This window comes from Haemaphysalis longicornis, unplaced genomic scaffold (assembly GCF_048455015.1).
Source record: "Haemaphysalis longicornis isolate Haplotype H1 unplaced genomic scaffold, Haemaphysalis longicornis Haplotype H1 scaffold_6, whole genome shotgun sequence".
NCBI classification, from domain to species: Eukaryota; Metazoa; Arthropoda; class Arachnida; order Ixodida; family Ixodidae; genus Haemaphysalis; species Haemaphysalis longicornis.
The window spans coordinates 47,266,176-47,293,353 of record NW_027526407.1 but is presented as its reverse complement, the minus strand read 5'-3'; the positions used below and the strand labels follow the sequence as shown (position 1 = coordinate 47,293,353).

The window sequence follows — 27,178 nt, the reverse complement described above, 5'->3', positions numbered from 1 at the left end:
AACTGTTGCACGCACTGTATTTCCAACAGCAGCAGCAGCAGCTCTTTAGTACAAATCAGTGTCCGTGAGAGAGAGAGAGAGAGAGGGCGCTGTCAGCAGCAAGGCAGGGCAGGGCACAGCCCTCCTCCTCCTCTGGCAAGTGTGGCCACCGTTGCTGCTGCTCTCTGGCCTGCTCGCGCACAGCCGGTGCCGGTCGTCCGTCAGCTAGGTGCATTCTCGAGGTGCTCCTCTTCTCGGTCGGCAGAGGGAGATAGCCGAGGCCCAGCCAGGCTCAGAGGGCGAGCAGGCTGCTGGCATACGCCATGGGCTTGATGTTCGGATGGGGCTGCGAGGACACCACAACAGCATTGGTGAGCGTTGAGTGACATTGCTGGGGCACGCGCTGATGACGACAAAAAGCCCTTTCGAGGGAACACAGCTACGCAGCCTTGAAAACCACGATGGAAAAAGGTGCGGAAGTGACGACAGCGCAGAATAGAAAATACAGAATGATGCGCTTTGTCCTGTATTGTCTATTCTGTGCTGTCGTCATTCCCGTGCCTTTTTCCATCATCAATCTAAACCAACTCGCCTAACTAACTAAAAACTAAATCTTGCAGCATTTTTTACTATTTTACAAAAACTAAATTTTGCAGCAACAAACTACAGTCAAACCCAGTTATATCGAACTCGCAAAAAAACGCCCGCGAGTTCGATATATGGCATAATTCGATATATGCATTCTGAAGAATTGGACAGCATAAAAGCACCTACCGTTTATGAAAGCACTTTATTAATGAAACAAACTCACTTCCGCACATAGTAGTGCTGAATTTTCTTCTGTTTAGGCAGCTTCGCTGCCTGCGAAAGCACGCACATTTCTACATTGTCCAAGGAGTCGGAGCAGCTGAGCCCGCAACCTTCCACCTTCGCGCAGAAACGACGAACTAGCGCGAGCGCATCAATAACTTCTGAGGCTGTAGGCAAAGGCTCTTCGTCGTTTTCCTCGTAGCTGCTTGAGTTCGGTGCACCGTCTGAAACGTAAACTTCGTTTTTGAGCTACCCCGTGGTCGCGACACAGTCATCCACACTTACGAACTCGTCGGCCGTTGATCCATCAACGGCGTCCGGAAACTCCGAGAGCTCTGTAAACACTTCCACAACAAAGAGCGAGGTGAAGGAGCTCCACAGGAACCGCAGGGCTAAACCACGTTTCGAGGGTGTGCGGCGGGTTTCTCCTCTGCCGCGAGGGAAAGCCAACTTGGGGGGGGGGGGCACTTTTGCGCCGCTGGCGTTCGATATATCGGTAGTTGCTGCTATTTCTGTTCGATATAAGCGTAATTTTTGCCATACATTCTCATAGAATACATTCTGTGCGCAGAAATAGTTCGATATAGAGGATAATTCGATGTAAACGGGTTCGATATAGTCGGGTTTGACTGTATTATTCTAAAGCGAAGCTTTTTACGCCTCACCGACGGCGTTCGCTGTCGTGCCAAAACACACTGCAGGAAAGCCAACTTTACACAATGGGTTTCCCCAAAGGCACATCAAGCACTTCAAGAAAATATAACTGTCCCGTTCCTAAAAAAAAAAAAAAGGGGGGGGGGGAAGGAAGGAAGGAAGCTTTATTAACCTCAGAACCATAGCCTAGGTTCCCTTTAGTACACTCAGAAGTTTTCTCAGAACCCTGAAACAGCTGCATACATTCAAGAAGCACCCCAAGTAATTTCAAACTGCACCACAGGAACGGCTCAAATGCTGAGTTGTGTGGGCACCCTTGGGGGAACTGCCTGGTGTTTCATTTATAGATGCTTTAAATCGAGCCGTCTGCAACAGGAGTTCGGCCGTAAAAATGAGAGCCCCACTAACTTCAGTGAGCTGCAGCTATCAAGGTTGCCGCACCCACAGAAAAGTAATTCAGGCCTCCACTAAGGGAAGCGAGCCTAAGGGACACTTTTTGGTAGAAGACAAATTGATTTAGTTCAGACCAGTGGTTCTTAATAACGGACGATGCACAAACCCCTTGTGGGTTCTCTGAACTGCCAGAAAACACCAAGAAAAAGGGGGGGGGGGGGGGGGCACGAAGATATTGACCAGGCCTGCTTTGAATGCTGTTTCCCCTCACATATTGCCACCTTAAACGTGTGGCTTTTTTCATGCACAACCTTGGTAGTGTTAGGAGACCGAAGGCTTCGCGGCACAGCAAACATTTCAAACCAACGCAGCAGTGAGCACCTGTCCCTTAACGCAGTGTAACTATTCAGGTCTTTGCTGCACCCATAAGTATGCTGCTGATGACGACAACGTCAACGATGACGATGGATGACGGTGATGATGATGATTATGATGCCTTGAATAGGAGAAAGTGGCTTACCACAGCCTCGTACGTGGTGAACTTGGGCTTCATGTCACCGCCGTTCATAGTGATGAAGGCCCCCTTGTTGCCCATGGTGTCACTGCACAGAAAAATCACAACAGGCAAGGAACGAGCTGACAAACACCGTTTCAGCACTTTCGAATACACAGAACAGCGCTTTTGAATACGCGAAGGGGTGCACCCACCCGGTGGTTGAGTATGCCACTGTCATAGTTTTTTATGCCATAAAGAACACAGGGCCACTGATGTTCGGCATTTATTATTTCCACACATGCACTGTTCCTCTTCCGTTCGATGAAAAAGGTAAAAAAACACTTCAAGCAGGGGGATGGTTCCCATCCATTGTGTGCAATCTGCTGTTGGCCATGCGAAGTCCAACTGGTCCAACTTTCACAGCTGTCCTTTATCAGATTATTTCATATCAGTTGTTTTTCTGACTAGATGATTAAAAATGCAGAAGCTGCTTTGGGGGAACGTCAAGCAGCGATCTGAATTGTTTGACAAACAGTTGTGGGTAAGCCTGCCTCGTCACGAAGGGTTTGAAAAGAATTGGGCTAATTCTGCTGGCCTCGAGGAATTTGCATTATTTCCTCGGCTTAGCGTGCATCTCTACGCACTCGACCATATGTGCTAGGCCTTTTGCAAGTGCCAGTGCTAAGCCTCGAAAACAGCATTAGGCGATTACCGTATTTACTCGTGTAATGATTGCACTTTTTTCCCAAAAAATTTGATGTAAATTTAGGGGTGCATTCATTACACGGGGTGAATTTTTTGCAAAAACCTTTTCAGCACAGAAAACGCAAGAAAGTTGTGGGTCAAAATTTTTACGATAGGTCTCATGGACATAATAAAAATTATAAATAAAAGCATAATAAAAACTTTGCACAGCGCTGCCAGCCGCTTTGCAATGTGTCACGAAATGCAGTGTTTTCATGAATTACGGAACACGCCGGAACGAGTCTGCTGCGAAATGACAACAGGTCGACCAATAAGTGGCTGCCGCTATCACAGTGTGGGACATCAAAACAGACATGGGGGCCGACGCAGCAAGCTGAGCACATTTTTTTTTTCTGAGTATATTATGTGCATTTAGTGACAGTTTCTTACTCATCAATATTAAACGCATGCTTGCTGATATACTGCGGCAATAACGTAGCCATGTCTGCTTTAAAAGGGAAGGAAACAGAGGTAAGCACGACCATCATCAGCTAGACTTGGCACACAATATGACATACTGCTGCGGCAAGTTCAGGGTGCGTTCATTGCGTGGGAAATAAAAAAAAATAATTTTGACGGCTTACTTCAGGGGTGCGATCATTATGCGAGTAAATACGGTATTTTCCCCCACATGAATGCTGTACAGAGATGCTGCAGGTGTGTAGAAAGAACATGTATATGCAATACTGGTCAAAGTTCCCACTTTACGCACATATACTCCCCCCTTCCCACTCCCCCCATTTCCCCTGTTCAAATACTGCATACTTCGGATACCAAAAGCATGGAAGACCGCCAAAACGGTCCTACTACCGAAACCCAACAAGCCACCGGGCATCGAGGGACTAAGACCCATCTCGCTCACGTCATGCGTGGGCAAGGCGCTGGAACACGTCCTGAACACCCGATGGAGCCGCTACCTGGAGACGCACGGACTCTACCCCGACGCCATGCTAGGGTTCCGAGCCAAGCTCGGCATCCAAGACGCCATGATATTACTGCAACGAGAAATCCTGGACCCCCCCGGAGGTGCGCCCAAGAACGACAACAGAGCAATCCTGGGCCTGGATTTGCAGAGCGCATTCGATAAAGTCAAGCACTCGGCGATCCTGGCTCAGGTATCGAAGCTTGGTCTAGGAAGAAGATCCTACGATTACATAAGATCGTTTCTCACGCGCCGCACAGCTCGGCTGGAAGTCGGAGGCGAGAAGCTGGAGGAGCGCACGCTGGGCAGTGTGGGCACGCCGCAAGGCTCAGTGATATCTCCACTCCTCTTCAACCTGGTAATGATCGAGGTTGCGAGAGGATTGGAGAAGCTCGACTCCAACACCAAACATTGCATCTACGCCGACGACATCACCATTTGGGTGACGGGCGGAAGCGACAGCAACATCGAAGCCAGCCTCCAAGCAGCGGTGGACACCGTGGAGACCGCGCTCTCGGGCACGGGACTCCGGTGTTCGCCGCAGAAATCCCAGCTCCTGATCATGCCGCCAACCGGAAGGCATCGAAAGAAGGCCGCGGAAGAAGCAGCCAAGAACATCGTCGTCCACACAAGCGACGAGAAACCCATTCCGCACGTACCGGGGCTGAGAGTCCTCGGCATGTTCGTGGACGGGGTGCAAACCAACGGTACAGCAACGAAGCACATCGTCACAAAGATGGGCATCGCCACGAAACTCGTGAAGCGGATATCCTCCCGAACACGAAGAATGAAAGAAGGAAGTCTCCTGCATCTGCTGCAGGCGTTCGTGATCAGCCACGCAGCATACGCGGGGGCTTTCCACCGATGGACAAATGCGGAGAGGCAGAAGATAGACGCCGCCATCCGCAAGGCATATGCGGGAGCCCTCGGGCTGCTGCACGGCACCAAAACAACGGCCTTGCTGGCTCTGGGAGCACACAACACGCTCTCAGAGATCAGTGAGGCGCAACGAACGTCTCAACTGACGCGATTGGGCAGCACGGTAGTGGGCAGAAGGCTGCTCGCGAGAGCGGGCCTGAAACCCCTTGGCGAAACCCAGGAGCCTACGAACACAATCCACAACGGACCAGGAGACGCCGACCTTGTGCCGCTACGGGACGAAGTGGTCAGGCGACTCGTCGTCTACCCCCTGCCCAAGAACACCGACCCGGAAAGGGACCTGGGCAGAAGGGCGGCGCGCGCTCTAGCGCTTGCCCGGCAGTACAAAGAAGACGCCAACGCAATCTTCGTGGACGCGGCCAAGTGTCGCGGAAAGCGAGACGCCTTCACGACGGTGGCCATTCAAGCATCCACCGGGGAACTGCTAACCGCCAGCACGGTCCGCACCCGGGCGGCAAGCCGAGCGGAGGAGGCTGCAATTTCAGCAGCCCTCCGCATCCCGGGAACGACCACAATCCTCAGCGACTTGAAGACCGCCATCCGCAACTTCGCCCGCGGCGTGGTGTGGAAGACAGCGGCCAAGATCGCAGAAACAGGGACGGCACCCATCCGGTCCACCGTAGCCCTGAAATGGCTCCCGGCCCACGCAGGCAGGGAGCTGGCAACCAACATCGGCAATCGCAACGAAGAGGCAGATGCCGCGGCTCGCGAACTCGCAAAGTGCCGAGCCGTGGCGGAAGCCCCGTCGGACCCCAGCGAACAAGACCACAACGAGGAAGAAGACGCAGAACCCATCACCGACTACGGCGAGGTCCTGCGATGGTACCGCGACCAGAGGCAAGCCTTTCCGCCCCCACACAGGGAACTATCCAGGGCGGAGGCAGTCAGGTTTCGACAACTACAGACGGAAACCGTGCTGACACCGGCGCTGGCGCGCCACATGTGCCCGGAACTGTTCAAGGACGCTACGTGTAGTGTGTGCAAACGCGAGACAGCGACGCTATCCCATCTCATGTGGGGGTGTGAAAGTGAAGTGCGCGACGGGGGGGACAATGTGCAGTGCTCGAGAGACACGTACCCACCGGATGTGCGCGAGTGTGTGTGTTCGACGGACATCAACCACCAAAGAAGGGTCATCCAGCGGCTCGAAGCGGCCTTAGCCAAGCAAAGGTGAAAGAGCGACCCAAACACGACCGACCCCAGACAGGGGAGGAAGTGGACGGGGAGCTCAAGTAGCCCGAGCAAGGCGGGCACGAAGCCTCGAGGTCTACACCCGGACTTATAGAAATCTATAAGTTAGACTAGGGAGCAGCTATGAGCCCTGCGCGGTCGAGCTGGCTCCTAACACGCAGGATGTGTTTCAATAAAGTCTTTTCTCTCTCTCTCTCTCTCGGATACAGCAGACATATTTTCCCGGATTAAGAGGGTGCATTGTAATGGGTGCAGACTGTAATCTATACAAACCACTTGGCTGTCCTTTTAAAAGATTCTTGCAGCCTAAACAACAACAAAAAAATGCTGCCCCTGTTGTTGTCTTGGTTGACAGAAGCCAGAGAAAGGCAAGTTGCAATCCTGGCCAAGTAAGTAAGGAATGCTTCCAGCCGCTAAGGCAGTGCACGCCCCATGACGGCATGTGACTACAGTGACAGATTTCCCTCTAGAATGTGTTAGCTTAACTTAAATTGAGGACGACTCAGCGAGCAATGGAACGGAAGATGATTGGTGTAACACTAAGGGACAAGAAGAGAGCGGAGTGGGTCAGGGGACAAATGCGTGTGAAGGACATGTTAGTAGAAATTAAGAAGAAGAAATGAACGGGGGCAGGGCATGTAATGCGAAGGCAAGATAACCGTTGGTCATTAAGGTTAACAGAGTGGATCCCTAGAGAAGGCAAGCATTGCAGGGGGCGGCAGAAAGTTAGGTGGGCAGATGAGATCAAGAAGTTTGCGGGGATAAATTGGTCACAGCACAGGACCATGATAATTGGAGATCTACGGGAGAGGCCTTTGCCCTGCAGTGGGCATAGACAGGCTGATGATGACGGCGATATGTTAGCCTGAAGCTCCACTGAACTGTCCCCCACCGACTGACCAGTAGTTTGGTGCGGAGAAGACGGTGATGCACTTTCCCCCGTGGGCGACCTCGTATCCGTCAGCCTTGACCTCGTGGCTGCGCACCACGTAGTCGAGCCGGTTGCGCTCCAGGAAGCGGCGCGTCACATCGGGGCCGAAGTGGATGCCCACGCCGCGCTTGCTCGGCGACCGCCCATCCTGCGGCTGGGGGTCGGACCAGAGCAGCTCGCACATGACCCCCTCCTCGGGGGGCTGCCGGTTGCGGGGCGTCTTGCGGATGTCGTCCAGCGTCACACTGTCGTCTGAGAACAGGCCCCCGTGCATCACCTGCATGCACACGAACATCCCGTCAGAAACGCTCCCTGGTGGCACAACGTAACAAGGAAGCAGCCAGGGGTCTTCAGCGCATGGAGTTACTAAACTACCCGCAAAGCCCTTGCATTAAAAAATTCAGGTACTTACCGTATTTTCGCACGTATAACCCGCACCAAAAATGTGAAAATTTCAGTGGCAAAGTATGGGTGCGGATAATATGCGGGGTTTTTCCTTTAGTGCAGCTTCACGGCAATGCATGTTGTGCCGTGAAGCTCTCATGCAGTAATACTGACTAAGCCTCACGGATTAACACTAAAAGCTCCAAAAAATGCTGCATCACAAAAAACATGGATGGAACCGAAGATAATCTTGTGTACAACAGTGAGGACTGCGGCTGAAGCGATAGCTCCAGCGAGAGCAGTGACACTAAGCGAGTTGTGACTTTCACCTTGCAGTCAGTGTACTCTGCTTGCTAAATATACACTTTTTCTGTCTACATAGCATGTGATGTGTTGCTTGAGCAGTAGCTTTGGTGCAGCCTTTCCTGTATCAAATGTGCGGACAATACGCGAAGTTTTTTTTTCTTCTTTTTCGGAGTTGGAAGTGGGCGTGCCGATTAGATGCAGGGTCGGGTTATACGCGTGAAAATATGGCAAGTCTGTTCACATGCTTTCAAGGTGAAATACTGTCGCTACTTACTAAAGATGTCTTTACTGCTTCATTGTATTGGCGTCTCTTTCTTTGCTTTCGTTTTTTCATCTTCCGGTGAGAATAACTTTGACAGGAGACCGGCGCCACACATGTAACAGCTTCCCTAAAATCAGAATTCTTCGTGGCTGTCACACACTGGGCTATTACCCTGGAGACTCAGGTGGAATTCCCGCACAAACTCAAATGAGTTTTTTGTTTACTCCTTTACAGCTACAGTCATTTTCTGTACCACACAACAACAATGCCAGTTTTTTTTTTTTCCCCAAATTGGATAAAAAGCATCCTCCGATTTTTCCCCATGATGAACAGTGTAAGCATTGTGCCACCATGGGTTGGCAGGAATAGGAATTTGAGCTACATATAACGCACTGCAATGTTTGGCATGGTAATCAAACCGTCTGAAGTCTTTTCCAATTATTAAAATTGCCTCCTTTCGTTTTATCACTAAGTGAAGATTTACGATGTTCCGAAATTCTGCAGGCATTTTATCAGCTGTCAGAAGTTTGTTTATTTGTTTTTTGTTTTTTCACCAGCAGGTGTTGCTGCTCTAACCATTGTAGAAAGAAGGGGGGCCACATTCTGAGGTGGAGTTCCACAACTGGCGTACAGTTGATGGCTGATTTTTCTTCGGACATGCTCGATTATTCCGACTTTTTCCTGGCACCAGGACATTGAGCTTTTGGAAGGCACATTTGCTTTTTCGGACTGCCTTACTTTTCGGACATTTTCACGGTCCCTTAAGGGTACGAATAATCGGTCGTCGACTGTATTCTGAAGAATTCTGGTAGTGGCGGCATCTCTACAAGCGAACACAGTCATTGTGAGCCACTGGGCTTTCAAGGCTCAGACTTTAAAAGCCAGCTTTGAAGACTTAAAGGTTGACGCAACTAGATTTCCTCCAGGTTATGCTGGATTTCTCCGAGCACAGCCCTAACAGCCGACGAGACGCAGATGCCGTCTTTAGTAGATGCCACATTCTAGTACGAGCAGACTGTGTGTCACCCTATTACACTCCTCCACACTTGCCAAGAATACTAAGCAATTGTTTACTAATGACACAACGTTCGTGGCCCTCCACTGAGAGGAAACATCACGCCTACGTACCAAGACACGCTCGTTGATAAGATGTGCCAGTGGAAGCCAGTTGAACACTTCTGTAAACAGTTCGGCCATTTTGGGGGTGTACCTGAGCATTCAGAGTCAAGGATTTGGGAACTGCGGACGTGAAGAAAAGCTGATGAGACTGCTGTAGACTGCAAGGCTTGGGAGCGCATGCCGAACCACAATTTTTGTCCTCACTGACAACGTTAGAGTTGGTCACCAGACAAAAGAATCTCTCTGCTTTAAGACGTCAGGAACAAAAATTTGAGGTGTTTGCAACATGAGGAACCAGAGGTGGCACTACAACGAGTGTTCGAATACTCACAGGGTGAAGGTACAAGTGACGATGCGACTCAAACATTCCTTTGTCATAGCTTTCTGCACAGCTAGCCATTCTACGTGCATGTTTGGCAGGCCGTTGTCTGCAAGTACTAGATGGTAGCCCCTATTTGGACGGCACGCACATGGTACACATTTCAATGCCCACATCTGATGAGGGGCTAAAATTGCCACATGCTCTTGCTCAGAGTAGAACTGCCCTATTTTAGGTTCAACGATGACGCGCAGTCACTTTGGCAAAGGGCTTCAATCCTGCCATTAAAACCACATTATAATTTGCAACTTCTCGTGGCCACCACAAAAAGTTAGGTCACTGCAGAGCCGCAATGTTTCTGATGTCCCAGGAACACAAAAGCGTTGATACTTCATCTTTATCAAACAAAAAAACAAATTTCAACTGAAGCACACAAGTTTGCCCAGGAATCAGTGCTTCAACTCTACTGTTCATTTCACAAGCTGGGTGGACCGCTGTGGATGCTACACTGTTATCAACAGTCCACCCACTGAGTGCACCTAACTCACCATGAAGAAAAGCGACAATAGGCATTGGGGCATTAAAAGGACATTTTCCTCGCCCATCATCATCAGCCTATCTACGACCATTGAAGGGCAAAGGCCTCTCCCATTAATCTCCAATTACCCCGGTCCTGTGCCAACTGTGACCAATTTATCCCCGCAAACTTCTTCATCTCATCTGCCCATCTAACTTTCTGCCGCCCCCTGCCACGCTTGCCTTCTCTAGGGATCCACTCTGTTACCCTTAATGACCAACGGTTGTCTTGCCTTCGCATTACATGCCCTGCCCACGTTCATTTCTTCTTCTTCTTCTTGTTTTCTACTAACATGCCTTTAACACGCGTTTGTTCTCTGACCCACTCCGCTCTCTTCTTGCCCCTTAATGTCACACCTATCACCTACTGTTCCATTGCTCGCTGAGTCGTCCTGAATTTAAGCTGAGCCCTCTTAGTGAGCCTCCAAGTTTCTGCCCCGTAGGTGAGTACCGGTAAGGTGCAGCTCGCGCAACTGGGCCCAAGTGCCCACTACAGAATGTCATGGTCCATTAGGTGTGCCCAGTGAGCGAATTGTTGAGACCAATGCAGCGTCCACTGAGGTGTCAGCAGCTTGTGAAATAAACTACAGAAATTGCTGCTCCACCCTAGTGACAAGAACCTCCTACCCAAGTGCCTACTGAACCTACAGCACAGGTGACCACCTATCTCCTATCATGCCCTATTAGCGTAAATACCGATTTCACACGGCAAATCTGTCATTCAAAGTGAATGACATTAGCTGTTAATGACATTCGGTTTGGCCGTGCGGGTCTACATGGCAAAACAAATGTCATTTGATAGTGATAGCAGTGACGATTAGCGAGCTCGCAAAACCACAAAGTTATATTTCAAGTCTATCTAGAATGTTTTTATAAATAGTATTTTTTAAAAACATAACAAAGGATTATTTAAAAAAAATAAAAATAAGGAAATCAGTGGTTAGGTGACATCAGCAGACACCACAAGCTGAGACAAGTCCGTAAAGCAGCTGTATTACGGTAGCGCACGCATTGGGGACGAGATTTTCTTTTTTGTCAGTAGTACTTGTTGGTCTTCCTTTATTTGAAAAACAACATGAAGGGGAAAGCATATGTTTACTAACAGTTTTTAAAAAACAGTACTCTTTGGTTGATTACTGAACTGTCTTCCCTAGTGAAGCGCCACTGCTGTCGAGGCTACTCACTTGGCTGCTGAATGAGCTCCCGAACCTCAGTTAGCCGCTAAATGTCATTCGCCTCAAATGTCATTCGGTATTCTCGTATAGCGACGAGTTAATGACATCCAGAGTGAATGACATTTAGAGCACATTTGCTCTAAATGTCATTCAATCTGCCAAGTGACAGGGGTATAAGCTACAGTGGAGTACCAAAGCCGCCCCGCTTCCCAGCCGAAAAACTCCCACCTCCCCTCGCGGGAACCCCTGTGTAGATGCGACCCATAGGGGGTTCACGTTGCAGCGTTGGACAGCGGAGGAACGACGCTGGAACGACGGAGCGGAGCGGCGCAGGCACCGCGTTTTATAGCGCGCATAACGGTGAGGGGCCGCGCCGGCGCCAGTGCATCTGCCGCGGCTATGATGCAACACAACCCACTTTAATCCAATCCAATCCAATCCAATCCAAGCCAAGCCAATCGAATCCAATCTAACCCCCCTCGCGAGAGTGTTCGCTATCGGAGAGGAGAGGGGGTGAGCAGCGGAGAGCGCAGCTCGCGTGGTGAGGAAAATGGGGGATGGGCGGACGCCGACGACAACGCCACCGCCGCCGGATGCAGAGACAAGGCGAGTGAATGAGATGCAGTAGCATCTAAAAAGGATACTTGGCCTTGACTTCCCCCTCGAAGCCGTACATCTGGTTCATGGTCTGGCTCTCGTGGTTCCCTGCACAGCCAAGGAAAACGACACGAGCTCAATCAAGACACAGGGGCAATCGCTCAGGGCATGCGACGGCATCTGCAATTGAAGGACTACTGGTGTAACACCTTCGATAAACTCTCCCCATCCCATTCCCTCAACTGCACACTAGCCACAAACCATACTAGCCACTAGCCACATACTAGCCACAAACACTGCAAGAGTTCAGAGGGAGTCATCAAACAGCCCACGGGTAGACTGCTAAAGCGCTTGACAATTGAAAGAGAGAGGACGGCAGCCACAGAAGGACTCCACAACCCCTTAGCTGCAATAACTACCAAGGGGATAAAATGTGCAATGACTCAAAAGTACAGCCTCGCCCATTTAAAGCTCAAGTTGAACCTCCCACCTTTTTCAACCAAAGTGCCAAGGTAAACGAGACTCTTTGCAAGGACACAGCGTCTCACCTCGCGACATGTACATGTGGTTCGGGTAGAGCAGCTTGAAGCCAAGAAGGGTGAAGATGCACTCCACGGAGAAGGACCCCCGGTCCACAAAGTCCCCGTTGAACAGCTGGCCAGGGAGGAGCAGTCAAGGGCCGTCACTCGACCAAAGTGCAAGACAGCGCAACACTTGAGACAAGTCCCATCAAACCTAAGTGCAGGGCGAGATGTGGTAGTTGCCGTGGAAAGCGACAGTGAAGGTGGTCCCCAGAAGCATAGTACAACATTGAAGGGCAGTTCAGGTAGCAGAACCATTATCCCCTTGCCACCTGACACGAGCTGTCCAGAAACGTCACCAAAGACCAACTTCAAATCATTCTTCAGCGAAACGAGGATAATGTAAAAACTGACGCAATGGCAGAAAAGTACAGCTGTGCAAATATCAAATTTGGGGCTGCAAACTGCATACTAAGAGTAAAAATTGACTGCATTGAATGCAAATATTCTTGATTTCGTGAGTACACAGCCTCTAAAACATCATCGTCATCATCATCATCAGCAGCCTGTCTACGCCCACTGCAGCAACGTTACTAGAATAAGCTCAGTTTCGGAGCTCCGCATCCCCGCCAGCGGAGGAGGGTGGGCCAAACGGCGGTCGCGAGAACTAGCGGCGCTGCAGTCAAGTCTTGCGCTACTCCCGGCGCGTCGTCTGCTTTGGCGGCGGGCGGCCGCTGCATCCGACCGCGGCGGGCCGCCGCGCAGACGTACCGCGGCAGCTTTCTAGTACTGCTATTGCTAAACTTAAACATCTATCATCTTTCCAGTCAACTAGCTTAAACGTCTTCGTCCTTCTAGTCGACGTTACCGCATCACATTTGTGCACTGTTTAAGTGGAAATGCGTTGGGTCGCCTGTATGCACTGACCTGGAAGCGCAGCTCATTGGCTAGCTAAGAATCAACGGTCGCCCTATATTTTAACTGTCTACATGGCGTTTAACTTGATTGATTGTGGGGTTTAACGCGCCGACGCAACGCAGGCGATGAGGCGCGCCGTAGTGGAGGGCTCCGGATTAATTTTGACCACCTGGGGATCTTTAACGTGCGCCGAAATCTCGTACACACGGGCGGTTTTGCTTTTCGCCTCCATCAGAAAAGCGGCCGCCGCGGCCTGCGTTTAACTTCATGTACGGTAGTTTCTAATCCAATTACCCTTTTCAGCGTAGTTTTTATAACTACTGCGCCGTCTTACCTCGACCAAAAACGACCCAAAGAGTTTGTGAAAGCAGTGCTTTTATAAGTGCTTTTATCTCCACGCGGCAATAGGACAGTTTTTCTGAATCTCGTCGGTGCAATGTCCCGTTAACCAGCTTCCGATGTAGAGTTCCTATGCTCAACGTTTATATCCGCTGGGCTGGTCCCACCTCATCTCGCCTTTGTGCACTCTGTGGTGCATACGAACATTAGATCACCAAAGATGAAATTTCGCTTTACAGTTCTTACGCTCAGTTCATCTGTGACAAACGCACTCGAATTTTGTGAGTTCACATTAAAGCTTGAATCCGCAATTTAAAGGCATGGTACGCCTGAATTCACAAGGATCTTTGACCACCATTTTGATGTCTTGAACTCAAGAAATCCGTTCAGCTGGTCATACAAGACACCTCTCCGAAAGGCGAATCAGTCTTCAATGAGGACTTTTTTTTTTAAGGCTGAATTGTACATAACATGACACAAGGATGCACAAGAAAAACCAGTGTTTGAGGGCCTCAAGAACACTGTATTTGCAGGACAACTTATATGTATGCACGGTGTCAGCACCTTTTGATGTGTTTGTGGCGACGGGAAGCTGCCGAAATCGCTCACCCTCAAGACGACTCAATGCCACATCGAAACTTTTTTGGTTGCGTAAAAAGAAAAGGGTGGCTAAAACAACAGATTACTGCCTCCCAAAGCAGCTGTTTACAGAATTACATATGTGCCGTACGCGATTACATATGAGCGAGCACTCATTCAGCCGTTCACGGTGTAAGGCATATTTGCTCGAAACGTTCCAGAAGAGAGGCACACGGAGGAAGCAACAAACGGTACACAAACTTTATTCACCCCAGGGTTTACACAATTTCAAAAGAAAAAAGTTACACACGATAAAAGAGTAACCAATTAAAAAAAAACTGCCTGATTTATCACAACGTAGGCTATGAGGCGACTTATACAAAACGCACACACTTAAAAACCGCAAAAAATACGAAGGCATACTAGCTAGCCAGCTTTCTTCAATGCTGGTTCTTATCTGCCTTTAGCATATTTTACGAAATAATAGTCTTTGTCTGCTGTGCTCATACACCGCTGTGCGTGCAAGTTTTTCGGTTGATTTCAGTCGGAATGGGCTGAACCTGATTATTAAATAGACGTTGGCAATCTACTTCGACAAAACTTAAATGTGATTGCCGAATGCATCGCAGTTCAACAGATGAGGCTCCAACTCAGCAAGTAATATTTGTTCAAACAATACTGTCAACACCTCCACTATTGGCGCTCACTATTTGCATATAACGGCTGCATTAAACGTGTAGAACATTAACCATTGCTGCTAATTTGCATTAAACCTGTAAACACTAAACCCTTTTTCTACGACACGGCGCAATTTCAAGACGTATTTTGATTGAGCCACGAGACCACCGTTTGTTTCCGCAGAAACGACTTCTGGAAGCTCAGTGGACATCAGTGTAGTGCAGTATTCATTGGGGGATGTGCCTCCATATACTTTCCGTGCCCCAAATACTGCTGTATATAGCACTACTGCACAGAGAACAAGCGAAAGGCTTGTGTGGAAGTCGACCCGCTGGGTGTTATAGTTATCATCATAAAGTACCTGCAACCGCGATGATCTTCTTAACAAGGCGAAAGCTGTTGGCGTTTCAACGAGGTTTTCATCACCTGAGGGGCAGAGATCAGTCACAATATCGCGAGAGGAGTTTCCAGTATCTGATGATGCAACTTCTGTTCTAATAAAAAGACGCTTGTAGGAAGCTGTAAATTAACAGGCAGTAGGGCTGTTGTTTTAGCCGCCCTTTCCTTTTTACGCAACCAAAAAATGTTTCGATGTGGTATTGAGACATCTTGAGCGTGAGCGAATTCGGCAGCTTCCCGTCGCCACAAACCCATCAAAAGGTGCTGAGACCGTGCATACAGTCCTGCAAATACAGTGTTCTTGAGGCCCTCAAACAGTGATTTTTTTTTGCATCCTTGCGTCATGTTATGCACAATTCAGCCTTTTCAAAAAAAAGGCTTCATTGAAGCCTGATTCGTCTTTCGGAGATGTGTCTTGTATGACCAGCTGAACGGATTTCTTGAGTTCAAGACATCAAAATGGTGGTCAAAGAACCTTGTGAATTCAGGCGTACCATGAGCACCTTTAAATTTCGGATTCAAGCTTTAATGTGAACTCACAAAATTCGAGTGCGTTTGTCACAGATAAACTGAGCGTAAGAACTGTAAAGCGAAATTTCATCTTTGGTGATCTAATGTTCGTATGCACCACAGAGTGCACAAAGGCGAGATGAGGTGGGACCAGCCCGGCAGAATATGAAAGTTGAGCATAGGAACTCTACATCGGAAGCTGGTTAACGGGACCTTGCACCGACGAGATTCAGAAAAACTGTCCTATTGCCGCGTGGAGATAAAGGCACTTATAAAGCGGCACTGCTTTCACAAACTCGTTGGGTCGTCTTTGGTCGAGGTAAGACGGCGCAGTAGTTATAAAAACTACGCTGAGAAGGGTAATTGGCTTAGAAGCTACCGTACATGAAGTTAAACGCAATGTAGACAGTTCAAATATAGGCCGACCGTCCCAATTAGCTGCGCGCGCAGGTAAGTGCATACAGGCGACCTAACGCATTTCCACTTAAGGGGAGACGTGGGTCTTGAAATGAACTTTTTTATTAATTGGTCTGTGACAATGAAAATCACTGTGCATATGTGTTTTGTCTTCCTCATTTCAAATATGTAATTAGTTTTCAAGTGGTATAATTATTTTTTGAGTTATAAAGAAAACACTAGAGCCTAATTAAGTAATTTCTTACGGGCCTTTAAGGAACTTTTTATTAAATTTTTCTTAAAATAAATGGTATGGATGTGTAGCTTAAGACCTGCCATGCATGCTGAAGCTATTTATATTCCTGTAAAGATAGTTGATTGGATAGAATTAATAAAATTATGCCAAGTACAGTTTTCTGAAAACTTAATGACCTCTAATTATAACTCATAACATTTATTTGAGGCAAAATGAGCCAATTAAAATAGCTTCAGCATGCAGTTCATTTTATCCCGAATTCAACGGTATAACACTTGTAGAAATCCTTTGAAAAAAAACTACCTCAAAACCCCTGTAAGGCTAGGCACATATGCAAAAAAAGGGAAGCTGAGAAAATCGCAGTTGAAGTTTTACTACAAGTGACAGTTTTATCTATTGAGCATATGAAAAAAAGAAAGGTTCTAGAATGTAGCTCGCTTTTCGCTCAACAAGAGCATACCAAGTTTGCTGGAATCCGCTGGTGGGAAAATTATGAAATCCTCTGTCTACAGATGGCACCTGGAAGAAAAACTGAACAAAAGGAAAGCCAGAACGTTGCTTCAATTTTTATGCTGTTGGCAGCGCGCCGTCACTCTTTGGCGACTAGGGCTGAGGTGCCGATCGTGCACCACAGTTGTAAACGTTTATTTTGTTATGTTACTGCTTCATTTGTAGCAATCAAATCGGATTTGCATCGCGTGAAATGAGTTGCAGCGAAGGGGCTGCTAACGGAATGCCCGCCACCGTTCTGTAACGTGCATGTGCTTGGCTAGGTGGGATAACCACGTTTTCGGTCTAATCTACTCGTATATCACGTCACTAACGCACATTGTGCTCAGTGCGAGCATTTATAATTCCCAAATCGCTCATCTATATGGTAACCTGCCGACAAGGAAGCGCGCGCCGGAGTGCGGGCCGACCCGCCGCGGCATCGTTGATAACAGAATGAACACACTTCCCTTGCGACGTCGGCGTGCGGCATCCTCCACTTTATCATTTCTTTTCTTTCTATTTGCTGCTGATCGAAAGATAGACGCAACTTAGTGCCCCCGCAGGCGTAATCATATCGCTACGCTATCGTCTCGGCAGCCCGCGGGGGCGCTAAGCCTACCTCCGTCTCGGCGCCGTTCTCGCGAAAAGTCGTCGTCAGACACGCAGAAAATCGTACTCCGGGCGCTTTTAATACTGCTAGTTCTTCCTTTCAGTTATCGATAGACATATTTACTTTATTTTTACGCCATGCGGGGCTTTTGCCGGTCCTCGCATAGATGAATACATGAGCCGTTGCACTGTGATCAGAGTGCCGAGCAGACGACCCACGGCGCCCAGCCAATGAGGTTGCGCCCTGCGGTCACGTGCAGTCAGTAGCCAATTGGGCGGCGCGTTCCGTCTCTTTTCTACCCCGGTTTTACTCGCAACCAATGGACGAAACGGAGTGGTTCTGGCGGGGAATTGAAAACGAAAAGACGCGCTTTCGAATGAGACCAAGATGGACGCCGTGGGGCATGTAGAACCCGAGGGGCGAGTCGTCGAAAAAATGATATTTTCGCGTCGAATCGTGGCCGATTTTAGCGGGCGTCGGTGCTATAAATTGATATTATGGCTCAAATACGTACTCCTGGGTCTGGATATTTTGCTAACCGGTAGAAAAATAGCTCTACTTTCCGAAAATGGCGATTTCTAAAAATCGATTTTCTGGCCTAATTTCGGGATTCCAAGACCCGCGCCTCCCCTTAAGCAGTGCACAAATATGATGCGGTAACATCGACTAGAAGGACGAAGGCGTTTAAGCTAGTTGACTGTAAAGATGATCGATGTTTAAGTTTAGCAACAGCAGTATTAGAAAGCTGCCGCGGTACGTCTGCGCGGCGGCCCGCCGCGGTCGGCTGCAGCGGCCTCCCGCCGCCGAAGCAGACGACGCGCCGGGAGTAGCGCAAGACTTGACTGCAGCGCCGCTAGTTCTCGCGACCGCCACGCGGCTCGCCTCTCCGGCGGAGCTTTCAAACTGAGTTTATTCTAGTAACGTTGCACTGCAGGGCAAGGGCCTGTCCCGTAGATTTCGAATTTTACCGGTCCTGTGCAAATTGTGTTAACTGTGCTAAAACATAGCTACAAAGAAAAAAAAGCAGATAACTTAGGCGGTTGGGACTCAACACTCTTAAGTGTTCATACGCTACTTCTTGATAAGAAAATGGTAAAAAAAAAAAAACTTCAATGCAAATCAAATTAAAGAGAAAAACGCTATTTGCAGGATACTTGAAGCTTTGAATATTCGCACACCTCTAGATGAAACGTCACTGGTCACCTCTCATCCCAGTGATCTATCTTCCAAACCGAAAGGATACGTATGGGTTTGTTTCGGACGGCAGCCCGTTGAGCTCAAAAATGTTCATCAGGTCGAAGAACTGGCCGTGAATGTCCCCGCATATTGTGAACTTGCAGTCCTGCGGCGAACGCACAGAGGTGGGCTTAAAACAACCGACCACACACGAGAATATCCTCTGTTACCTTGGGAACCGAGATGTCTACTAGACTCGGGAGGGACTCGAACAGAGCCTTGGCATCAACCAGCATCTGCGGAAAAAATGGGGTTGACCAGCCAGCCACACTACCACTAAGAAGCAAGCTGCTAATTAACTCACGACACACAGGAACTTTGGGACCCTGCAACACTCTTTGAGCAGTGCGAGTAAACCTGCGCGACGTTTAGATTACACTGCCAGGAATACCTGAGCCAAATATTAGACGTGCACGTGAAGCGGTGAGCGCGCAAATCGATGTGAAACACGCGGAATAACCAACTGCTCTCTCTTCAGTTGTCCTCATTATGCAACCCCTGGCATGGCCTAAGGGACGTCACATAGGCCATGGCTGCCCGATCGGCTGTCACTGGTCAACTTCGCGGCTAGATTCTCCCATTTCCGTCGTCGTCACCGCTGTGTACGAACCTCTTCTATGCCTGAACCTGTAGGCACAGTTTTGCCGTTTCTTTTGTGTTTTGAGTGCGCGCGGAGTTTGAGTGATGAGCTCAATACTTCCCTTTCAACGGGACCATTCGACTACAAACGTTTATTGCTTCAAAAACGCCCTACCAGCCCGAGCGCGCACTTGCGAGCAGGCACCCATGCCTGCTTTTTTGTGGCACCAGACCGGAAATAGGCCCCTCTGCGTTGCGGAGAAAAGGAGAAAACTACCCGGCATGTGATATATCGAAGGCCGCCGAAGATAACGCCGCGAGCCGCCCCCCTCTCCGGGAGAGAGCGCACAGCTTTCGTCGCGTTGGCCGCGGTCGAGTTGAGAGGGAACGACTATGCGCGATTTCTCATCGCGCGTAGTTTCGTTAATTGTGAACGGATTTTCATAATTCTTGCGGGAGGAGATTTCTGGGACAATAGACTTTATCCCAAAATACATTACTAGTAGTCGATGGTAAGTGTTGCAGGGTCCCTTTAAAGGGACCCTGTAACACTCTTTCAGCAGTGCAAGTAAACCTACGCGACATTTATATTACACTGCTAGGAATACTTGAGCCAAATATTACACGTGCACGTGAAGTGGCGAGCGCACAAATCGCTGTGAAAGACACGGGAAAACCAACCGTGTTCTCTTCAGTTCTTCTAATTATGCACACCTGGCATGGCCTAAACGACGTCACAGCAGCCATGGCTGTCCTATTGGCTGTTGCTGTTCAACTTCTGGCTTATTTCTCGCATTCCCTGTGACAAACCGCAGTCGTCGGTGCTGTGTACCAACCTCCTCTATGCCTGAACCTGTGCGTGCAGTTTTGGCATTTCTTCTGTGTTTTGAGTGCATGCGGGGTTTGAGTGACGGACTCAATGCTCCCCTTTAAATGAGACCACTTGACAACAAACGTTTATTGCTTCAAAAACGCCCTACCAGCCTCAGCGCGTGCTTGCGAGCAGGCAGCCATGCCTGCTTTTTTGTGGCACCAGACCGGAAATAGACCCCTCCATGTTGCGGAGAAAAGGAGAAAACTCCCCGGCCTGTGATATATCGAAGGACGCCGAAGAGAACGCTGCGAGTCGCCCCCCTCCCTGGGAGAGAGTGCACAGCTTTCGTTGTGTTGTTTGCGGTCGAGTTGAGAGGGAACAATTATGCGCGATTTCTCATTGCACGTAGTTTCAATGATAGTGAACAGATTTTCATAATTCTTGCGGAAGGAGATTGCTGGGACAATAGACTTTCGCCCAAAATACATTCCGAGTACTGCAGGGTCTCTTTAAAAGTGCTCTATGGGTGCACTGATGAAAAAATACAGCTCTGCTCAATTGGAAAAAACTTGGTAACTCAGTTTGCTCCACTCCAGCCATTAAAAACATCTTTTTAACCTACCCACGAAACTAAATACAGGTAAACCTCGTTATAAAGAGACGGGTTTTAACAAAACAATGGGCATAACGGGCAATATGCAATGAACTGAATTAATGTGTCGATGCGAGCTAGTTGGTACTTCATCATGGGAACAGGTTAAGCGCCAGGCACAACTGGAGGAAGTAAAACAGACAGGAAAGGGGCGCACTAACAACTAAGCTTTATTCGTTCCGAAAGCGATTATAAAGGCACGAAAAAAACACCATGTGACACTAGCTGCACCACGTGTGGAAACGATGCATTCATATCGCAAAAAAGAAGAACGGGAAGTGTTCGAGGCCTACGTCATAAAAAAGACGGGGGACCGATGTGTCAGCAAACCTTCAGTTGACCTTCTTTCGAGTGAGGTGGATTATCTGGATGATTAGTTAAGCGAGTGCGGCAGCTGCAATCGTTTCCACACGTGGTGCAGCTAGTGTCACATGGTGTTTTTTTCGTGCCTTTATAATCGCTTTCGGAACGAATAAAGCTCAGTTGTTAGTGCGCCCCTTTCCTGTCTGTTTTACTTCCTCCAGTTGTGCCTGGCGCTTAACCTGTTCCCATGAAGGCAATATGCAATTCACCTTGAAAGTCCTTACAGAAACCAATGTACTTAAAACCTCGTTTTAACCAGGTAAAATTTGCCCATTACAAGATAAAAAAAGTTCTTTATACTCGGATACAACTTAGGAACAGCAATACCTTATCACCACAGCCGTATGTTACTCCGCGCAGTGCAAGTAGTGCGTTTCTGGGAATATTTTGAAGATGGCACGAGCTGTTCTCATGATTTTTTTAGACTTAATATGCTTAATAAACTACTGCAGCGACGACAAACAAACTAAGTGAGAAAAGGCAGACGATGTTACGCATTTATAGCAATCTCCTTTCAAAACGCGCGCACCCGTTGACATCCGGGTTGGTCGGTTAGGCGGAGTGATACCATACATGAGCTATTGCCATTCTTAACTTGTTCCGGAGTATACGAAATAAAACTGTGAACCAATTTCCCGACAGTGCCTCTCTTTCCCCTCCAGACTAGCACAGGAAAGGGGCGCTCACCTTGTAGGCGTACTTTCTGTGCAGCTTGCGACCCGCCTTGAAGGTCTCCATGAGCTCCCGCATGAACTCCAGGGTCACCCGACCGTCCTGCAGCTGGGGTCCCCGGTAGTCGTCCTCGATGCCTGCACGCAATGCGGAGTGAATCAAGCGCGCCTTGTAAGAGGACAAAAGCTGAGACTCCCACTGTGAAATTGGATTGGCTAATGTCTATGCCAGGATACAAGTCGCTGCTAGTACAAAGTGTGCGGCAAGGGACGCTTCCTTTTGACTATTAACAAAAGGACAAAAGGAAGGCAGACCTTTAGCTCTTACAATATATGTGAACAATACGGCTGTGCCGGAGGTGTGAAATGCAGTTTTACTATGAAAGGGGGGGAACTTTTGTGTGATTGGTGTTTCAACTCTCACCTCACACAAGATACAGCTACCACTCTTCTTATAGGACACAGGTGCTCCGCAAATGTTCGATAAGTACATTAAACCCAGCTGTTGGGCAAGTTAGTGCACTATGATTGAAAAATAGAGTGCTACTTCAACGACGACATAAAGGAACAATGAGCGCTTTTCCTGTCGTTCTTTTGTGTCGTTGTCAAAGTCGCGCTCTCTTGTTGAATAAGCAGCTCGGATAATGCCTTCAGTATTGTAACAGCATAACTAAGAGGAATTCGAGCTTCATGCAAGACAGCTGTCCCCAAATGACTGGCCGTTTTATTACATTTAATTCGCTCCAACAGTTGTTTTCAAGGCTCCATTTTAAATAATTTTCTGCAGCAGTGCCCACACGAACACGCCAATTTGAGCCGTCCATCAAATGTTCACGGTTGTATTTTTCTAACTTTCGTCTACTATACCTGTTATGCTCCACCCCTACAGTCAGCATGTGACCTACATTTCTAAAAGGGTTCCCTCCACCTTTAATTCTCTTTTTTTTTTTTCGTAATGAAGACCACGTGAGGAAGCCACCCTTTCTGCAGGTGGGGCATTGTTATGGAGGACGCTAGGTTAAGGAAAAAGCATCAGCCACAAAACACAGACCATCCAACACTAAAAAAATCATGTCAGCCTGCAAAAGAAACGCAGCTGTGTACAAAATGCCACTTTGTAGCAAGTCCTTGTTTGCTCATGGCAACATCGACCCAACTCCCATGAGAAGCTGTAAGTACTGTCTGAGCACTGTTGCGATGGGAGACACAGTCTGAAGGGGGTAGTAAGCATCAAACACTCACTGTCAAGAATAGGGTGGAGTGCATTCGGCAGGCATTCTCAGATAATTAATGGCAGCCTATCATTGTCCCTGAAGAAGAAAGTGTACGACAGCTGCATCTTACCGGTACTCACCTACGGGGCAGAAACTTGGAGGCTCACTAAGAGGGTTCAACCTAAATTGAGGACGACTCAGCGAGCGATGGAACGGAAGATGATAAGTGTAACATTATAAGACAAGAAGACGGCGGAGTGGGTCAGGGAACAAACGCGTGTTAAGGACATATTAGTAGAAATTAAGAAGAAGAAATGGGCATGGGCAGTGCATGTAATGCGAAGGCAAGATAACCGTTGGCCACTAAGGGTAACCGAGTGGATCCCTAGAGAAGGCAAGCGTTGCAGGGGGCGGCAGAAAGTTAGATGGGCAGATGAGATCAAGAAGTTTGCGGTGATAAATTGGTCGCAGTTAGCACAGGACCGGGATAACTGGAGATCTGTGCGGAGAGGCCTTTGCCCAGGAGTAGGTGTAGAAAGGCCAATGATGATGATGATGACTCACTGTCAGACACCACCAAGCTACACTCGATCACCTATTTGGTGCGCTCAAAATTCCCCTTTGCCTGCCCTCACGCATCGAAGAAGCTTGGCAATGGGCACTGCCCGAAAAGGCCTTACACATGGCCTCAATGTCGATGCTGTCGGCCACGGACTTCTTGGAGTCGTCCACGGCAATGGCCCGCTCGAAGGCTATCCGCCGCACCACCTTGAGGCACTCATTGTACTTGGCACTGGCGTCGCGGTCCTGAGGCCGGGCTTTCGTCACCTGCATTAGGGGCGCATCGTCACGGGTCTTGCCCAGAACTCGCTCGGCAGCCGCGCTCCTGCCACTCACCGCCTCAAAGTCCTTGAGGGCCTGCTTGAACTTGCCGAGGGACATGTAGGCCGCTGCTCTCCTGTAGTAGCCCTGTGTTGTCGCGTCGGCTTAGCGGACACCTCACAACCGGCAATAATCCTTCCCGAGATAGGTACAAGACAGGCACTTCCAGGCGATGCAGAAAGTTAGACATGCTGGTATGACGCACCCCACCCCTGAACAGACCCTACAGGATACCAAATCACTCTTATTCACGAATTGAGCCAAGAGAACATTTCACAGCAAAAAAGAAAGAACAAAAGAAAGATGAGAGAGAGAGAGAGAGAGAGAGAGAGAGAGAGAGAGAGAGAGAGAGAGAGAGAGAGAGAGAGAGAGAGAGAGAGAGAGAGAGAGAGAGAGAGAGAGAGAGAGAGAGAGAGAGAGAGAGAGAGAGAGAGAGAGAGAGAGAGAGAGAGAGAGCACATCCCGAGTCTTTCAAAAATTTCTGGCTCTGCTGGGGCTTGAACCGCGGTCGTTTGAGCCAAAACCAGCGGTTCTACCCCCAGGTTACTGAGATCGAACAGTGGGGTTCGTTAAGCATTTCATCGAAACAGTAGGAGCAGTGTTTGAAGGAAGCACATAGATAGCACTGGGTGTGTACAGGAGGTGCCAGGCTTGTACTCACAGAGGAACGGAATCTCGCCTCACAACTACTACTCGCATAAAGCTCCACATGAGAGCTTCAAGCAAAATTTTGTTTTGCGGTTACCGAAATCCGGGCTGATCTAGCAATACGAACGGTTGCTATAGCATTACCAATGTGGTTGTTACAGCAACCATCTATACAGAAATGTAAGAGCACAGAATAGATTTGAGTAGCATAGGACAGGAGTGTTTGGAAGTCTATGGCAGAGGCCGTCATCGTGCAGTGGACGTTATTGGGATGATGAAGACGTAAGAGCAAAGACTATTGATTTGATTACGGGGTTTAACGTGCTGGCGCTTCACAGGCGATGAGGCGCGCCTTAGTGGAGGGCTCCAAATTAATTTTGACCACCTGGGGCTCTTTAACGTGTGCCGAAATCTCGAACAAATGGGCGTTTCTGCTTTTCGCCTCCATCAAAAAAGCGGCAGTCGCGGCCGGGAATCGTACTTGCATCCTCGTGCTCAGCAGCAGAACGCCTTAGCTGCTGAGCTAGAGTGGCGGGTACCAAGGCTATTCAACTTCAGTTTGAAAAGAAGATCTGGGATGGCGGATGTAATTCGTGGAGCTTTGGCTCTGTACGATGGTGTGTCGTAGTTGTAGGGGTTCTGTGATGTTTTGTTGTAAGTGGACTTTGCGGAGCAGAACTATGTGTGACCTATGGAGTGCAATGTAATGCAATTTAATTATTGTTGCTACCTCATGAAAAAAGGCCCAATGATACGACACTCACCAGGGTGCAAGTGACGATTGATTTACGTCTGAACACAATTAACGTCCGAAGTCGGACTAGCTGGTTCATACTGAACATAGAAACGGCACATAAAATGAGGATTATGAATGAAGGAGAGCACAGGCAGGCACTGATTGATCCCTGCACCAGTGTAGTGAGTGGATGCAATGCATCCCTAAGATGAATTCGTGCTGGTGCTGCAGTTTGCCAAGGGTGGACAAGCTTTTTTGTACAGTACTGCTGGCATACGACGAAGAAAACTAAAATTTTTAGTGACTATGACAACAGCAGAAAGCTTCAAGATTTTAAAAAATTATAATTTGAAGCAAAAGCCAGTAATGTGTGAGATTCCCCCTTTGCAATTTTTTAGAATTAATCAATTGCACAGCACAGTGAGTGCCGTGCAAATAAGCTGTTCTTTAATCTGCGCAACAAATCGTGGTTTTACAAGTCGAAGTTACGCCACAGTGAAAGACGCCGCATTAATTTGGGTTACCTGGGAATTTCGAATTGCACTTTTATCTTGTTCACATGAGTGTTTCTGTTCGCCGCCTCCGTCAGAAAGAGAGCCACCCAAGCTGCGGACTACATCAAGAGGCCTTGCATCAAGAAATGCCTCACTTTAAGAAGCTATAAAAAAATAAAAACACTCTCACTGGTTCTTCATAACTCCAGCCTCCTATCAAAGGATGCGTATGCCTGCCGCAGTGGGTCCTACATCTTTACTGCATACTTCTAGAACTGTCACACAATTGTCACAATTGTGTGACAGTTGAGTATGCATGCTTTCTAGGGACCTCTTCGGGTATATTACTTCTCTGCCGGAAGACAGAATAGGTGTATATATAGAGATATGTATGTATTCATGTGTTAGGTGTCTTCAAGCTTACAGACAAAGAAGTTGCTCTTTAAACGGTTTCAACTCCACTATCTGCTGCGTTCGCTGCGGCGCTGCCTAAAGTTGAAAAGCTAATGCTGGCCTGGTGCGATAAGATGAAGTACGACGAAAATGGCGCTGTAGGACCAATGACAACACGTAATGCTAAGACAATGCGGCAGCCGAGCAAGACACTGCTGCTGTAAAACTTTCGCCATTCAACCCGGCGGTTCGGCGGACCTACCGGCTCTAATCGGTCACCAAGCATGGCAATGACACGGACGTTCTCTTTCGCGGCATTTCTACAATAGTAACTGGCTGGGGCGTCAGCCGAGTTCGGACGACCATCTGCGACAAAACTTGGCGAAGGCAGATGCGAAGTGATTTTAAAATCGAACCACGCCGAACGGCAACGGCCTCGCTAGTTTCAGGGCAGAGTTTAGGTAAATCGACACATTTTTACGGATTTAGAGCGGCATATTCGAGCCAGCGCGGTTGCGTCAGTCGGACAACGGGATGGAACAAGCCGCACCTTCAGGTAAGTCCGGTCGAGCTCGATCGCCTTGGACGCATCCATGAGCGCGTAGCCGAAGCACTCGGTCTTGAGGTAGGCGAAGCTTCGGTTCCCATAGTACACGGCCTTATACGGGTCCACCTCGATGGCCTTCGAGTAGAGCTCGATGGCAGCGTTGAACTCTTGCTCTGCGAAGAGACCACAAAGCGCCCTGAACGAAAAGCCGATCCCGTGCACGCCGCGCCGTGCCGGCGAGTACATGTGCTCGTCCAGACCGGTCTCGCTCGAGTAACACTTACTTTTGAAGTGCTCATTGGCTTGCTCCTTGTACTTGGCAGCGAGCTCTTCCTTCTCGGGCATACATTCATGCGGGTACGATTCATTTTTGTGTAAACACTCGGTTTCGGAGCCACTGGAGGCCTCCAATACCGCCGCCATGTTCGACGCAACCTGATATCGGCCGCGGCGC

At 48.7% G+C, this 27,178-nt stretch overlaps 1 protein-coding gene across 1 annotated transcript; it reads right to left on the bottom strand.

Moving 5' to 3' along the window:
* On the bottom strand, positions 1–27,178 carry Ppd3 (protein phosphatase D3). The gene is made up of 13 exons (XM_077674170.1): positions 27,009–27,178; positions 26,728–26,897; positions 23,922–23,993; positions 23,705–23,852; positions 21,827–21,948; positions 18,902–18,967; positions 18,739–18,837; positions 12,346–12,451; positions 11,845–11,905; positions 9,140–9,221; positions 7,029–7,336; positions 2,357–2,438; positions 1–325 (listed from the first exon to the last, which is right to left on the bottom strand). The coding sequence occupies exons 1-13, from the start codon at positions 27,145–27,147 to the stop codon at positions 272–274; spliced, it is 1,509 nt and encodes a 502-aa protein (XP_077530296.1). The 5' UTR covers positions 27,148–27,178; the 3' UTR covers positions 1–271.

Coding starts and splice junctions, on each gene's coding strand:
- Ppd3 (XM_077674170.1), bottom strand. CDS start 27,147: ATGGCGGCGGTATTGGAGGCCTCCAGTGGCTCCGAAACCGAGTGTTTA. Junction 23,853..23,921: donor CCCTCAAGGACTTTGAGGCG/GTGAGTGGCAGG, acceptor CCCCTAATGCAG/GTGACGAAAGCCCGGCCTCA. Junction 326..2,356: donor TCACCACGTACGAGGCTGTG/GTAAGCCACTTT, acceptor GTGTCCTCGCAG/CCCCATCCGAACATCAAGCC.